Here is a 17048-nt window from a genome sequence, read left to right as displayed (position 1 = left end):
AACATGAGCACAGAGGGGTACAGAATAAATGCTCTTTCTTCTTAGATTTCCTACACATTTGTATATCCCTTTACTGCTTCTTAGATTACTTACACATTTGTAATATCCTCTCTCTAAAAACCCCTTTTTTCTTTTTTATTAAGACAACTCAGGTGACTACAGTGCCACTAGTTACAAATATCTTTATCATCATCGAATTACAACTATGAAATTTAAAAAATACAGTAGATGCCAATATTCAACTTCACAGAACAACTTTCAAAGATTTGCCACACAAACCAGGGGAGAAAAACTTACAGTATAATTCTAAATTTTATTCACTGTACAACAAATAACCGATTTTTCCTGTGATGAAGAGAATGGTGGGTATGGACTTAAGAAAATTTCATCAGTACTCTTAAGCAGTTTCTCAGCAATTTCTTCACTATCTTTACATTAATTATATCTACATTAACTACACTGAAATACAGTACCAATAATTTACTTGGAGGTTACGAGTTCATTTTAAATTGAGAATTTCACATTGTCCTTCCTGATGTTTAGCTTATCTTATCTTCATGTGGTGAATTTGTTTTCAGTTCTTCAATTACAAGATGCCTTATCAGAAGTAGGTGTGGTTATAAGCTTTAGATGTACCTCACTTGAAATTTCGCATAAACATTTATCACATACATTTCTACACTGTCATAGTAATATACACTGTACTATATTAATAAGAAAACTGAAAAAATGTTCATATAAGATAAATCTAATTTTTTTCACAGCAGTTAAAAATTCTCGGGCGGCAATTTAAAATCAATAATGATGATAACAACAACAGTAACATTTGTAGAACAGTACTATAGTAGAAATGGTAACAGCGTGATGTTGACAAGAGCTCAACAAATAAAGAGATAATTATGGGGCTGATACACAACAGCCAAACTTTCTGTTTTGCATTCAGATTAATGCAATGCCTCGCTCAAAAACTGCAGTAAAGAAACAAAAGTGAGTGGCAAAAAATCTATTACTAACAAAGCTGAAATAATTCACTGCACTCGTTATACATTTTCTCAGGACTCATAAACAAATATATAAAGCAGCATATCAGAAAGACATTAAATCTTGATTTCCATTGGGAGCGACACTGATTGTATCATTACCATGAGGTCACAGTATGACACTTTGCAATAAAGATACCGCCTAAGAGGAAATGGAGAAATGGACATTGATGAATTATTTATGTGAGGTTTTTATCAAAATTGTCTGCTGCAGTTTCAATCCTTGCATCCCTTGACAAACATTTTCACTCAAGCTCCACAGTGAAATTTCAAGGCCAATCTTGAAGGGCAAACTTTATAATATAAACAATTTCTTTAAGAAAATGCAAGTCTTGCTTCCAATGACTTTAGACGAACTGGTCACAATAATACAGTAATAATACTACTGAGATAATGTATTGCTCATTCATAAATAATAATCATATAGAAAATATAAGCAAAACATATCTGAAGCTTGAACAAACAAAGGAAAAATGAACGTTATTCCTTTCAAATACTGAGTTACATTATTTCAAATGTTTAAAAAAAATATAATCCATATGCGTAAGTAAAAGCGAAAAAATTAATTATCAACACTTCATGAATCATTCATGGTCCTTTTAAAATATCTTCCTTACAAAACTATAGGTGCACAGTATGCAAACTGTTAGCATAACTTCTATCCAAAAATCTGCAGTACTCGAAAGAAACTGTATTAAGGAAACACATAAAATAAATATTACAGTAGATCAAAACAAATACTGCATCAATAATTTCTAATATAAAAAAGAATACTGTAACATGGACAAATGTTTACAAGTATGGTCCCTAAATAAAATTTCACACGGCATACAAGCTCTAAAGTCTCTTCTTTGAAAAAGCCACTTTAAATCTGAGACCTTGAGAGGTAAGAGGAGTGAGGAACCGACGTGAGCGAGACATTACTTGATTGGAATTCATGGGAGAGGCAGCTAAAGATTTACGTACAGCTGGACTAACAATAACTGTAGGAAGGTCTACGTGTCTCTGGTTAAATTTAGTTCTCTTACTAGGTGCAGGGTTGAGGGGCTGTGCAAATGTTCCTCCAAAATCTTTGTCTTCATCCTTGGGTGAAGACTCTTCTTTAGCAATAATGAATGGTGCTTTACGTACATTGGGAGTAGGTACTTGCCGATGTAATTTTGGATCAGCACTTGCAAATCCAGGATCAAAAATAACACCAGTACAGCTACTCAAACTGTCAGTGGCCTTACTGCAGTTCGTTACAAAACCTAGAAAAATAAGAACCTTCCTTGAAAATCTACAACTTTTGAATATACAACTGGTATTACTGTACATTATTTCTTTATTCTGCCCAGTCTTTTGTTTAACATTTTACAATAGTGTGTGAAATGGTGTACCTCATATTATATGTAGAAATTAATTCCAGAATGCTTCTAAATGGAAACACTTGCAATCCACAAAATTTCTAAATGAGAATGGGTCTAATCAGCTTTACTGTACTGTAATTCAGTTTTGCCAGTTACTGTGATACAGGTTGCAAACTCAACTTTACAGGCGCCCAAAGTTATTCTTAGAACGCTGTAAAGTTATCCCTTACAATTACACCCAAGTGTTTATCTTGGAGAAACTTCCACCAACAGTTGGTACCGTATAAGCCTCAAGCTGGCAGGTACCAGCTGTTAGAAAGAGGTTTACCTAGTCTATAACAAAATGGGGCGCACATTTTAAATAACAGTTCAGTATACTGTTAACTATTAGAGTCATCCTCACAGATATGGGATGATTTTAGGCACCCATATCCAGCAGTCTAAAATTACAAATACTGTAAAGAGGTTACCTTCCTGTCTATCTGCTGCTCTCCCATTGGCATTTTCCAAATCTGCCATACACTCATCTGAACTGCTACTGCCACTGTCACAATGAAGTAAGATTGAGTCCTGTACAAAAGAAAACATGTAGTGAAAAACACTCATATCAAAAAATGCTTCTGACAGATAACTAGATCACTAAACTGACACATTTTTTAAAATGTACTATCGACATCTCATTCTAATTTGCAGATCATAACATTTGGAAAGCAACTCAGCATCAGTTAATTACTTCTACAGGTATAATCAAAAGTATTTTTTAAAAATTACTTTAAGAAGACCACTGATTCACAGTTCAAGAAACTCATAAATCTGACTTGTATGATTTTGTTCTTAAATTAGGTGTAGGACTGGTAGCACAGGAGAGTTACAGATGTTGCTTAGCTAAGTAGGAAAAAAGGGAACATAAGGAAGAAAGTACAGCACCTGGGAGTTGGAGGGAAACTAAAGTGGGAGCAGGAAGGAAGCTTTAACAAACATTTAGTGTGCTAATTAGACATTTTGCATAATGACCACACTAACCTCTGCATTCACTTTAAAAACAAATTTTTTCCAACTCTAAGAGATTTAAGGTTCAACTACATGACCTGGTTAAACTATCCTAGCAATAATATTGTTTTATACAAAAATTGCAAAAGATGTTTAGTAGAAGTGATGAGATAAGAGAACAGAGTTGGTTACCACATCATTTTAATTTTAAACATTAACTGTGGTCCTTGTGGGGGACCACTCTTCAGAAAATGCACACTGCTCACTACCAGCCTTACGAGTACTGTTTATATTTTCATAATACTGTACTCAGACCAACACTGATGACTAATAGAAAAACTGTAATTGTAAGAAGTGAGAGAAAGAAAAATAACTTACCTCAGAATCACTCATCAACTTAACACTGACACTCTCTGGTGAAAACTGCTGAGTTTCAGAATTCAGTAACCTGACCTGCAAATAGTTACCAGAACTTTCTTCCTTTCTGTTGGGATGAAATTTCTTAATATGATCCTGGAAAGAAGCACATGAAAATGCCTAATAAAAAAAATATGAAAACAAGAAAAGAAATCTTGATTATCAGTTCCAACCTAACACAAAGACTCATGACTGCAACAGTAAATGCTATGTATCACATGATCTGAAATATATCCTAAGGAATGCACACAGTTACAATAAATATCAATTCTACAATAAGGAACTAAAATCAAAATCCAAACACTTCCAAATACTGTATACAGTATTGAATACTAATGATTTCTCGCTTCTTTCTGCCTCATGGGAACAGTAAAAATTCATATTAATATTCCCAAGTAAAAAAAAATATGGCTTCACGGACCAAACAATGGATAGTATTGGCATACATCCATATATTCAAGGTCAACCTCATTCCCAACTAACATCTTGAGAACCCCAAACAGTCCAACAAATAAATGCATAACAATAATAACAAGTTTAATCCACCACACTCTCTTAATAACTGAAGTTTAGCAAAAATGGGTGAATGACAATGTGTAAACAAACAGTCCTAGAGTATTGCTATAGTATAAATTTTTCCCTACTGACTCCAACCACTCTCTAACGGCATCCTCAGTGATAAAATATGTCAAGATGGTGCCATTCTCATTCAAGACAATTTTCTCCAGATGAGATGTGTTTGTAAAACATGAACGTCCCAGATGGCAGCTACTTTCAGCAAAAAGATGAAGGTCACTAACCTTGGTGTCACCTGAACAAGCTTAAACAATGTAGTATGCCTGCTATATATGTCTCTAGCACTAACAGTTCAAAACTGAAGGCCAAGGATAAAGTAAATAATGTACAAAATCCACTGAATTTGAAAACATGATTTCACCTTTTGGCAAAGTTCCCACATAACAATAAAACCAGACTGCGTAAGTGCAGGATGTTCAGACAGCTGATCTCCCTTCACGCACATTTTTGTAGGAGGAGTTGGAAAGAAAAAGAATGCATTACAGGCAGACAAAAGGACAAACAAAGGGAAAATCTTATAGTCCTCCCAACTTTGCTAGTAGGGAACTAATAAAAAAGTACAATTATGCAATTGGTGACAACATAGCAGCAGTACCAACAAAAAAAGGTGGACAAAGAATAAATAAAACAGGAAGGGTTAAACTTTACATTATCAGAATGCAGATAGAGAATATTTGATTTTAATCCCATTCAGTACGCAAACTATGCATAAAAGTAGTTTCAAATCCACATGTACCCTACTTTATATGATAAATAACGACTTATTATTTTTCAAAAATATCAATACACTGAACTCCAATTACCATATTATACATTCTAAAACAAATAAAGTTCTTATTTTGAAGTCTTGAAGCTGTAATGTATAAGATGTATGAGCATACAAAATACAAACCCTGCTATAATAAATAAATTTCATTATTCTAAGCCATATTTCTTAGAAAAAGAATATAACATACCTTTTCAAAATCATCATATATATTAACTTTGGCTTCATTTTGCGGGATAGGCCTGCAGTAACTTGATATTGGTGTAAGAAATTCATTCTCTTTATCTGAGCCTGCTTTTTTTATGACTGATGGTGTGTTGGGCTGAAATACTTGTGGACGCACCTGAGCTATGGGCGATACCTGTGACCTCAAGAATCTCTGTATAAAGTAAATATCTGATGGTTACAAGCTTCATCAGCTATTTGTTAATGTAAAGATCATGAATTCAGTAATAAATGGTATTAATTATCAATATAATTAGCGAAGCTATAACTCTATTTGGAAATGCAGAATGCTACAGGTCAAGGGCTAAAATGGGGAAAAACAGCCGTCACAGGAAAAGAAACTGAAGAGTAAGGGAAAAATTATAATGGAGACTATAGAAAATTTCTGTTTAACATTTGTACTGTATAAACGTTCCAATGCAGTAAATACTTTACTTTCCCTCAAAGAATATGGAATCATGTCACTGTCAAGAAGCGTTAACTGCAAAGTTTTATCACTAGTTCAAGAATACTTTTTGGGCATTACTATTGAAGGTTACAACAAAATACTGTATTAATGAAATTACAAGCATATCACTTAAGTGATTATTCACATCATGAAATTTTGTTGACTCATGTTATCAACATAAAATTTATTTTGATTCAAGGAAAAATCTTTATCAATGGTAACCATACTACTGACCTGTGAAAAAGGCATCATTGGTCTATGCTGTGACATCCACTCACTTGGACTTACATTCTGACTAGCGCTGACACCACTAGGAATGTGTATGTTTTGTACTACATCATTTACAGCCTAGAAAGAAAAGCAAACATCCCAAGACTTAGAGCTAATGTACTGTATCAAAACTGGTACAGTACCATAGTCAGAAAAATAACCTAGCTGTCGCTTCAAGCGTACATATGAAAAAGGTCAATGTGTTTCATTTCAGTTACCTTTAAAAGTGTGACTAAGACCCCACCACAGAGTATGTTTGGCATATTGTGTCAGTCAGTTTACAATGGACATGTATTTTAAACTCAGAGGAGCTGAATCAGGTGATCTTCTCAGCTGTCAAAAAAAAATGTATTCCCCCTGCACCAGGGAGTTATGCTACTCTCTTGCACTGTTTTGTCATAATATGTGGTTTTCAGAAAATTCTAAATAAAAAAATTAACTTCAGAAGACTGACTTTAAATATTTAAGAGGTTGACTCTGATAATGACTCTGAGCTTTTCATATAAATCTTACTGAAATAAAGAAATCATCTCTGAATGAATTTAAGTTATATAATGTCATACCTTCAACTTATAATGGAGTACAGCATTAAAGCATGTTGTGCCCAAGTTTTACAAAAAATCCTATTATGATTATTATTAACAGGAGAAAAAAGACCCATTAGCAAGTTTGTTTCTGTTTTCTGTCTGTTAAATACAGTACACATTTTCACACAAAAACTATTAATGCAGTGCTGTTCTTAGCTTACAACAGCTCCTGCTATCATCTTCAGTGTCCTTGTAAATGATCTTCAGTCTGGTTACTTCCAGTTTATATGTATCTCCTAGAAACATGGTTCAGTCCTTGTAAACTGATCTTCAGTCTGGTGACTTCCTGTTTATATATATCTCCTAGAAACATGGTTCAGTCCTCGCAACCATGAGAGAAGGATTAATGAAAATCCCAAGACTAAAAGAAGGCAAAGGATTAGCAAGAATTTAGATTTCAAATAACAACTTACAATTCTTTCAAAATCTAATACTTGGATAAATTAAGATTAATGAAGACTCTGGTAAAATTTCTTTTGTAGATTTATTTTCAAAACATGACATTCACTCTTGGTTGAAGTTTGGGCATTAAGATAAAATATGTACAGCAATAACTGCTATGTAACTGGGTCATGTAGCTATACATTAAGTATCCACAGGTAAATGAAGTATGACAAATCTGAAGACAACATAAAATGGCTCCAGTGTAGCATTTGTACTCAAGGAATGGCATAATTTAACCATGGGTTTGATCTGATTTAATTTTGCTTTGAAGCTTATTATCCCATACACTGCCATTTAATGAACAATATTTTTAAAGATGTTAAATAATCACTGATTGGGGTTCTTACAACTGATCTGGTCCTGGTAACTGCGGCTTCAGTTGCTTTTATCAGTATCCTCATTTGTCTTAATGGCGTTTCTTCTTCCCTTTCCAAATTTTAATGCTTTCCCAACTACATATTCTAGGTCTGTGCTAACTCCTACTTGAAATTCTCCTTTACATTTAGGACTGGTTATGTCCACAAGGGATTTCAAGTTAAACTTAATTCTAAGAGAAATTAAGACTCTGAAGAAAATCATACATGAGGTTATGAATAACTGAATAAATTGCTACTAACCTGAGACAGCTCAACACGAATCTTCTGAGGCAAAACAGTCATCTTATTGTTGATACAATTTAGCAAATAAAGCACCTGAAAATAAGAAAAACAATGAAATCATAAATACAAAATGTATTATGAAATAAAATGTGAAAGCATTTCCTTCAAATGAAGGAAATGAAGTTAAAAAAAGTTGAAGGCTTCAACTTTAGCCTCTGGTGTCATATTATCCAGAGGTGATTGGGATAAAAAAAAAAAAAGTTAAGAAAAGTTTTCCATCAGGCATCATGGATGAAATGGAAACTTTTACATTATGTCACTCACTCATTCTTAATTCTTCTACAGGAGTACCAATGGCCACTACAGCCACAAACATATATCATTTTTCATCATCAACAGATTTATCCATTATGGATTTTGAAACAAAGTGAGCTCTCTGCCCCCTCTCTTAGTCTTGTTCACTCTCAGCCTGAATTTCCATCTGGTTCAGGTCTTTATTGAAGTCCTGTCTTCCCTATGTATTTGATTTTCTGTGCCATATTAGTGGTTTTTGTCTTGTTATTTCCATATCTACTACTTTTCTGACTGGCTGTCCAAATTTGTTTAATCTTTGATCTCTCAGTCTACTTACAGTTGAGTGCAGAGCAAGTGAAATATAACATAAAACAAGTATAGCATTGAAAAAGTAGTTTTATTTACAAGCTTTGTTCATAATAAATTGCCATCTGATTTTAACTGAAAAATTTTTAAGAAGAACTGCTGACAAAAAGTTGTCCGTAAAGCACATCTATAAATGAAGATCTACCTTTGCACAAAGTTTGACCTGAATCCCTTCGACTGTACAGGAGTTGCAATGACATGGTGGGCAAAACAGACAGAAAGACAAACAAATGGAGGGAAAACTAAAGTCCACCAAATTTTTCAGTAAGGAACTAACAACAAGCATTCTAAGAATGCTGCTTAAGTAATACATGTCAACTGCCAAACAGCACCAGTTTTGTATTAGCCATGTTCTAGGTTACTTTGTAAATCATGAAGACTAATCCAAGTTAAGTCGGAGATAATGAAAGTCAAATTCCAAATACATGTCCAGTTATCCCAAACTCTATAAGGCTCTCTACTATATTACAAAATATTATCCCCACAATACAGAATATGCCATTGTAATATATTTACATGGAAAACAATATAAAATAAAAATGTTTTACCTCTTTAAATGATCCTTGCAACTGTTCATCTAGATCAGAATGCTTCTCATTGCCCAAAGACTTCATTTCCATGGTAAAAGAATGCATGGCCTTCTCGTGGTCGGAAACCTTTCCACAGAGCTTAGTGACATCATCATGAATTGAAGTCATCCTTTCATCCACGGAGTTTTGGAGGAGACTGAAAATAAAAGTTCTCTGATATAGTTAAAATACGAGGTACAGTAACTGATGAGGCCAGCACAGTCCTTTGTAGATTTTATTCCTTTACTATGTGTGTGCCTCATTCGCCATTATATTCCTTATCATATGTCACAGCCCACTTTTCTACCACTGACTCTTGTGTGCTGTCTCTCACATTTTAATCTTGCTGGCTGGTTCTTTATACTCCTTTTTCTTAATTTTTTAGCTTAAACTTTCTACGTCTTTGGCTACTTCTTTCTTAGTCAGCATTTGGATCCAGAAAAGCATTCTTCCCTCTTGTTTCTGGATCGAAATGCTTACTGCTCAGTAGCTGAATGATGCAGGTGATCTCAAAATACAGAGACTTTGAGGATTCAAAGCTCCACACTTACTTCTAATGAAAAATTCTTAGGATTTCCTTGAGCTTTAAATAGGATTTTATCAAAATTATTTGCACTGATTCTTCTGTAGTTTTTCTTCATGATTCTATAAACTTCCACTTTTGTAACATTACATTCCCAAAAAGTAGTTTTGGGACCTATACACAAAATCTCTTCAGCATGATTATGGCCAGGTAGATAAACTAACTGGAGCCAATGCACTGATGAATGTTTATACATACCAAAAGTCAAATACCTGTACTGAACAGTTCTCAATGTTTACAAAATGAAAAACTATTGACAACACTGTTTATGCAGTTAAAGGGTACCACTCTGCACCCAAATCTGTAGAGTATGCTACTACTGTACTGTTTTTGTCTATCTTGATACATATAACTAATAATAATGATAAATGCTGACAATGTAACACCTGCCATTGTGAAGACTGTTTAATTACTGCAACAAAACTTCCAGACTTACCTCTTCAAATCATTATATACCTCATGAAACTTCTTCAGTTCTCTATGCACCTCCTTTCGTGCGGCGTTCCTTTGCTCTTCCAAAATATTTTGCTCGTTTTCCTTTGACTGACTAGTCAGATCCCTAACAACTTCAGAAATGATTGTTCTCAACTGAAAACTGTGCTGAAATAAAAAATACTCCGTCGAATCACAACCAATCTCATAACATATCTTCATCATATTTTCAGACCACTACAATACCTACTATAAAGTAGATGGAAACATAAAATCTGTCTTTAAATAGGAAATACTGCCAGTAAAAGAACTTGAGAAAATTTCAGTTAGTGATTACAACAGGGCAAAACAAAAAATAAGGTATAATAACTATGCCAAATCACTCAGAAGAAAATTGGAAAATTTTAATTGTGCATTTTGGCACCTTTTTCTCAACCATCTATATACTTTAACCAGGGACCTGTATCTTTGTGTACACAGATCCAGATGACCACAATCTTTTCAAGAGTCAAAAAAGCTTTAACCAGGGACCTGTATCTTTTGTGTACACAGTTCCAGATGACCACGATCTTTTCAAAAGAATCAAACCATTCTTTATTTTAATGGGATTATTTCCATACAAGTTTACATGAAAATATAATCAGAATGTCTGGTAGACATTTAGAAGAGATCTGAAATTTCTATGGAATTCAAAGTTAAAATGTATGCAAGAACTGTTCAGCCAGATTTTTTTTTTTTTGGTGAGGTGTGGATTTTCAAGACAAATAAAAGAAAAATCTTGATATGTTATGAACTGTTTTGTTATCAAATTTTTATAAAAGGTCTAATTTTTTTTTAAACTGTTAGGGTAATTGGAGCTTTGTGATCTTTCATAGATAATTTTGAAAAACTCACACCCCAAGTGTATCAGTGAATACTCTTTTAAAATGTATAGGCTGGCGATGAGCCATCAAATATATTCTTATGCAACTCATTGTAAATTAGAGTTTATTTTTTGTATTCTACATTCATAATTGAAATTATGGTGCTTCTGTATATAACAAAATAACTTATAAAATAATAACGTTATTAGGAAAATGAGTGAGGACTGATGCCAGTCTGTCAAATTTCTTTAGAAAAGTGCCCTCTGGAAACTTGTAATATGAAAGTGCACTCAGGTCAAATTAGATCAGGACAGAATTACCTTGAAGGCAGGGTTGCATAGGTGGATATCCTCTTGACATGCCTATCAAAATTTTAATATATGATATGATTGCTTCGATAACATTGGGGTATGAGAGGTGGGCTAAGGGACACTGCTTTTCAAATGTCAAACAAGGTAAACTGTAGGGACACTTGGCCTATGGGGTATCTGTTGGGATAATCTGCACTTGCATAATATACATATTTGACGCTACAGGTATTTGCTTCTGCCATGGGGGCTCAGTGACATGTGAGACTTGTTTACAATAAGAATAAAGAAATAATGTAAGGTTCTCTTTTTATTTAAAATTTGGTAGCATATAAGTAAAACGTTACGAATTTTATAAAGCTTCCTAATAAAAACCATCCTATTAATCTTGTAGAGAACTTACCTCTGACAAAGACTCTTGTAAAATTTCTTTAATCTTAATGCTTTTGAGAGTCTCAGTAACTTTTGTTTCCAAGGACACAATTATATTTGTAAGCTTTTCATTTGCTTCCTGCTGTAAAACATCAGAATTCTCTTTGCTTTCCAGGAGGGCAGTCAGCTTTTTCTCAAGTCCAAGAACCAAACCTTCCAGTTTTTCACTTGTTTCCTTAATCAAACAGTTAGTCTCTTCTGACTGCTGAGATACCCTCAAAACTTCATTTATGTCCTTCAAGCGGCTTGGCAGTTCACGCATCACAGACAGTATGGTATGCAAACCGAACCTACAGCAAGTAAACAGTATGTTTTAGTAAGGTGAACTACAGTTAAATAATATAAGCTAACATCTTGTACCCTGCACAGTATCGTTTCCTGCTAAAAATCTTGAGAATATTTTCTTCCAAAATATATACAGTATACTGTAGGTACTGTAAAATAAATTTACCATACTATTCTGCAAGCACCCACAAAAAATATAAAAGAGTATTTATTAAGCAATTGCCAAAAAATAACTGTTGTTTAATGACATTCTGCTACTATCTATAAACTATTTTATTAATCAATTATGCTCAGTGGTCTGGTTAAACTATTTTATTACTGTCGATAAACCGTTTACTGAATACAACATAAAAGATATGTAAAACCTGTACAAACCTGATTTCTCTTGCAAGATAAACATCACCCTTAACGCCTCCTGGCTGTGAAGCACTGCGACCTGAAATCACAGTTCCTCCTCGAGTGCTACTTTGACTTGAATTCTGCTGTTCAGGATTAAAGCAGAACTGCATTTTAGACACATTAAGAAAGATTTTTCATAATACTGACAATATATGTCAAGCATACAGCCCCTCCCTCTACATGAAGTACACACAGAACGAGGATCTAACACAATGGGGGGACATGTATTGGTTACGAGGCCGATCATGACCTTGCAGCGGAGTTGGTCCTGTTTATTCTCCATGTGAGAGAACAAATGGGTTCATCAAAAAAAAAAAAAAAAAATAAGGATAAGGGTACTCAGCCAGTCCACGACAGGGAAGAGAAGAGAGATGTGAGGCTTCTGGATCGTAACACAGCTGAAGAAACAATGGACAGTGTCTGTTGGAGTGTGTGGGTAACCCCTTCTCCCCGCTTGCTTCCACCAGGCTACTCTCCTTGTAAGTCAGTCACACAGCTGGTCCAGTGCAAATGCTGTAGGATACTCCACAGATGAAGGGCATAGCATTTGTTTCCCCACAGGAACAAAATTCACTTCTGATAAGAAGGCCAACATCAGAAATCTACCTGCTCAGTGCTATAATGTACTTTAATGTGATAATGCTATGAAAAAGTGGGTCAAATGGTAAATTACGACACCTTGAGACCCCTGAAATAACAGCATTAATAACAGTTAACTTCCACTGTAAGGAAATACTGTACTATACTGCAATGTACTATCATACTACATGACATAAAATACTAGAGCATATGACCACAAAATGATAGTGAATAATCTTTGGCAATCCGCCTAATTTGTGTGGTATCAATAAAAAAAGAAAAAATGGCTGGATAACAATATGTAACCACAAACTCTTTGCACACTAGTAGTACAGCAAAGTCAATAAGAAATGCGCTTATGGAGGCAAACACCATCTGTGCACCTTATTTGCTGCACTGTAGGTACAGTATTTACAAATGGTGTCTGCAGTGTCCTTCCTGTCTCCAGCTGCACCCACTTCTAGCCTTGTAATTTACAGCTAGTCCTGCTTCCTTTTTTTTTTTTTTTTCTTTCTGTCCAAACTCTACCTTTTCTTTCTTACCGCGACTGTGAGGTTTTCTCCTAGTTTCTCCTTTAGATCCTTGTACTTCATCTCAAACATTTTCTGGATCTGTCAATCTTGCAGTCCAACCACTCCAACTCCTTTTCAGTGTTCTTCAGCAGCGAATGGCTGAAAGTTCAACAGTGCTTGGCTTGACAGCATACATTTCATGATTCATCCCTTCATTCCATATCAAATGAAAATTGTTCTAAATACAAACTGTCCTATATACATATCCATACACACACACACACACACACACACGCAAGTAATCTCAATCCACTGATTCTACCATCCAGCAACAATTGTTTCAACTTCATTCAAATTATTTCCCTCCTAGCACCTGTGCTGTAAACATCTTTACAAAAGTGAAAGACACAACAAAAAATAATCAACCTGCATAAATGGTGGATATCTGTCTGAGAGAGCTGCTGATGGACGCTGAATATCCTGTGAATTGAAGAACTGAGTACCCCAGTCTTGTGAATCACTCATAAACTGTTGAGACCACTTTTCACTGCTGGCATCCCTCCTAGAAAAGATGGAAAGATAATTCAGCTAGGAAAATATACCTGCAAAGTGCAAATCAAACAATAAATACAGCTTTGTTATACTTCCCTTTAATATTTTATTGGTAAACATGAGAAAACTGCAGTATATCATTCTCAATTTCTTTAAATTTATACAAAATTCATCCGCTTTCTTTAAAATTTACATGAACTTCATCCATTTATATAAAACAAGCCTGAAATATGAATGGTGACTGACAAAAAGTAATAATGGTAATAACACTGTATACTGTACAGTATAAGAAATCAATAACAAAAAATAACAGTAGACTATTATTATAAGAATGCAGTACAATAAATGTACAACTTGCAAAAGTTTAAGCTAATTCAATTAGTATACATATGGAAATGCTGATAAACTTTTAACTGGTTCTACCAATTTTAAGGAATGTAAATAAAAGGAGTATTCAATTTAGCCCACCCCCCAACATATGCAGTACAAAGATTGGACTCACCCACTTCTTAGTGTATAATTCCTTCATGTTGCTCTGATTATACATGGCTGAACTTTATACTGCAAAATATTTCTAAATTCAAGTGATATAACCTGTAATAAACTGATAAAAAAAAAACAATCATTTAGGGTCATGAACATTTATATGGCCAAAATGAGGAATAATATCCAAAATTATGATTCCTAACATGGATAATAGTTTTAACTCTTTGTTACTGTAAATACCTTTAACACAAATACCATGTTTGTCATAACAAGCTAATCTTGTGCATTTGCTTATCCCAACCTACATAGCAAGCAATTTCTCTATTATCTGGTACGTTCTTCTCATGCCACAATATTGAATTCTACCCCTACTAAAGTTTTCCCAAGATTTAATGCCTCCTTTAAGTTCAAGTCCCGTTCTGTCTTGAATCCATCTCAAGAAGGATAAATGCAGATATTCTGTTGCCATTCCAGTTTGCCTTGGCAACACAAACCCAAAAAATTGTTTAGGCCTATTTCCACCTATGCTTGGGATAAATATTTCCTGATACTTATCAATGGGCATTCAATCTTAATTTCATCTTACCACTCAAAGGACTGTTAACTTTTCAGTACCCAGCTGTGCAATAATTGACTGAGATAAGTCTTAGGCCTATTATGTAAAACCTACAGTATGGTATTTAAAAATAATGGGGTTATAAATGCTAATCCCACTGGATAGCTGTGAGGTTAGTAGCCATATTACAAGGCTATTTCTGTAATTATAATGTACAGGCAGTTCCCGGGTTATATGTCGTTCCGAGGTTCTGTCACTCTTCAAATATATTCATTAAAAATTATTTCCCGGGTTACAGTGCACGTTCCAGGTTTAAGTCGCCAGTCGGATGGAAGACTGGAACTTTAATATGGCTCCAAAATAGCAGAATGGTCAAATTTTGGAGGTTTTTTTGATGAAAAGCACAACCAAAATGCAGGTTAAGTTGTTTTCAAGACCCCCAAAGGATTAAAAGTACAGTTTTCTGAACACCTGAAAGATCACAGAGAGATTCACATACTGTAATGATTTATCAACAACCAGGCTTAATGACATCACTCCCGGGTCGATTACAGTAAATAACTTCACTGAACACAAGATTGCCAGATGAATAATAACTTTAATATTATAATCTAAAGAAAATTTACAAAATAATAGGCCTAATGCAGATGAAGGTCAAATTAACACTATACCGAACCTTTGTACCATTTAGGCCTAGCAGTGGGAATAGGCCTAGGCTATAAGTCTCTTAACTGACAAGTAAACATAGTTTTAAGTCATATTTCATTGGCATTCAAAACAAAGACTCTATGGGCTGCAAAGAGGCCAAGTACAACTGCGAAGACCTAGGCCTATTATCTCGTAGGCCTAGGCCTAGTCTATGCTAGGCCAGACAAGGCCTAAAGGTTAGTTGCCATGTAGGCAGTTTGTGAAAACAATAAAATTGTTTAGACCTACAATACCATAACTAAACCAAGTCTAAACCAAACCTCTGCTAATAATGGAGGACGTACGAAATAGGCCTAAATATTTCGGGCAGTCTAATGGCCTACCCCAATCTAGGGTAACCTGGGCCTAAGTTTAGCCCACTAGCAGCATGTTTAATTAAAAATATACAACATGAATAAGTTCACAGTTATATATACTCGCCTATCCACCAAAATAAACGAGAAAAAACTTTATAAATTTACTACACAATTCACATTTCGTCCATGTTTACTCGAAGGGTAAAGTAACAAACAGTGACGCAATTGCGTTCGTTGCAGAATGTATAAAAATCATTGTTTATCTTCTGTAGATTTCCTTTCCCAAACAATGGTTACCATTAAAACAATTATATAAAGACCATTCCATGAACATGATTTATTTGCAAAGTGTTTCACCGATAATTTCAACATTCAATTTGACTTACAAGATCGAACGCGTCTGAGTAAACAAAAAAATGACGTGTGCGTGACCCTCGTAAATTATTATTATTATATTATATTATATTATTATTATTATTATTATTATTATTATTATTAAATTATTATTATTATTATTATTATTATTCCGGAAAATGAAACTGAAAAGTAAAGAACAGACTAAGCAAGAATTAACAAAGAAAAACTGTAGGCTAAAGATAAACAACAACCAATGTTGTGGATTATAAACTAAACAAAACTAGGTTTCTGTATGAACTTATTAATATGATGACATCTGTTCAACCATTACTCGATTTAACCTTTACCTGGTAATCAAACACTTTATCTTTCATTGTGTTCCTTATTTTGATCATAATGTCTTTGAGTTTTATACGTAACTAAATGAAGTGGTATATTATCTGCGGAAAACAAATTTGTGTAACCTAATTTTTTCATAATTCAATGGTGCAAATACTAAATAAAACAATTTTTTCGTCGCCTGCATAGTACTGCTGCTCTACTATCGTTTTATTTCTTTCTTTAAATCTTCATCTGAAGCCCCCTATGAACAGTCAAAAGGCCATTAACCCAAGAGGACTCTAAAGGGAAATCAGCCTGCAAAGAGAGACAAGTTACAGGAAAAAGGGCTAAATATATAATTAAATATAAGGGAACTGAATCCAGGAGTCGTCAGCAAAAAGCAGGAATGAATTTGCTCTTGCGTAAACATTTGGAGCTC

The 17048-nt window shown here is 34.3% G+C and overlaps 1 protein-coding gene across 1 annotated transcript; it reads right to left on the bottom strand.

Moving 5' to 3' along the window:
- Positions 1 to 299: 299 nt before the first annotated feature.
- LOC136851090 (putative leucine-rich repeat-containing protein DDB_G0290503) lies at positions 300 to 14414 on the bottom strand. The gene is made up of 12 exons (XM_067125061.1): positions 14388 to 14414; positions 13760 to 13921; positions 12219 to 12325; positions 11530 to 11848; positions 9960 to 10123; positions 8920 to 9097; positions 7730 to 7804; positions 6046 to 6159; positions 5329 to 5517; positions 3758 to 3892; positions 2860 to 2959; positions 300 to 2290 (listed from the first exon to the last, which is right to left on the bottom strand). The coding sequence occupies exons 1-12, from the start codon at positions 14412 to 14414 to the stop codon at positions 1878 to 1880; spliced, it is 1983 nt and encodes a 660-aa protein (XP_066981162.1). The 3' UTR covers positions 300 to 1877.
- Positions 14415 to 17048: the final 2634 nt, after the last annotated feature.

The sequence above is a fragment of the Macrobrachium rosenbergii genome, chromosome 23, assembly GCF_040412425.1.
Source record: "Macrobrachium rosenbergii isolate ZJJX-2024 chromosome 23, ASM4041242v1, whole genome shotgun sequence".
In the NCBI taxonomy this organism is placed as follows: Eukaryota; Metazoa; Arthropoda; class Malacostraca; order Decapoda; family Palaemonidae; genus Macrobrachium; species Macrobrachium rosenbergii.
The sequence above is the reverse complement of the archived record's forward strand: the minus strand, read 5'-3'. Positions and strand labels throughout refer to the sequence as shown.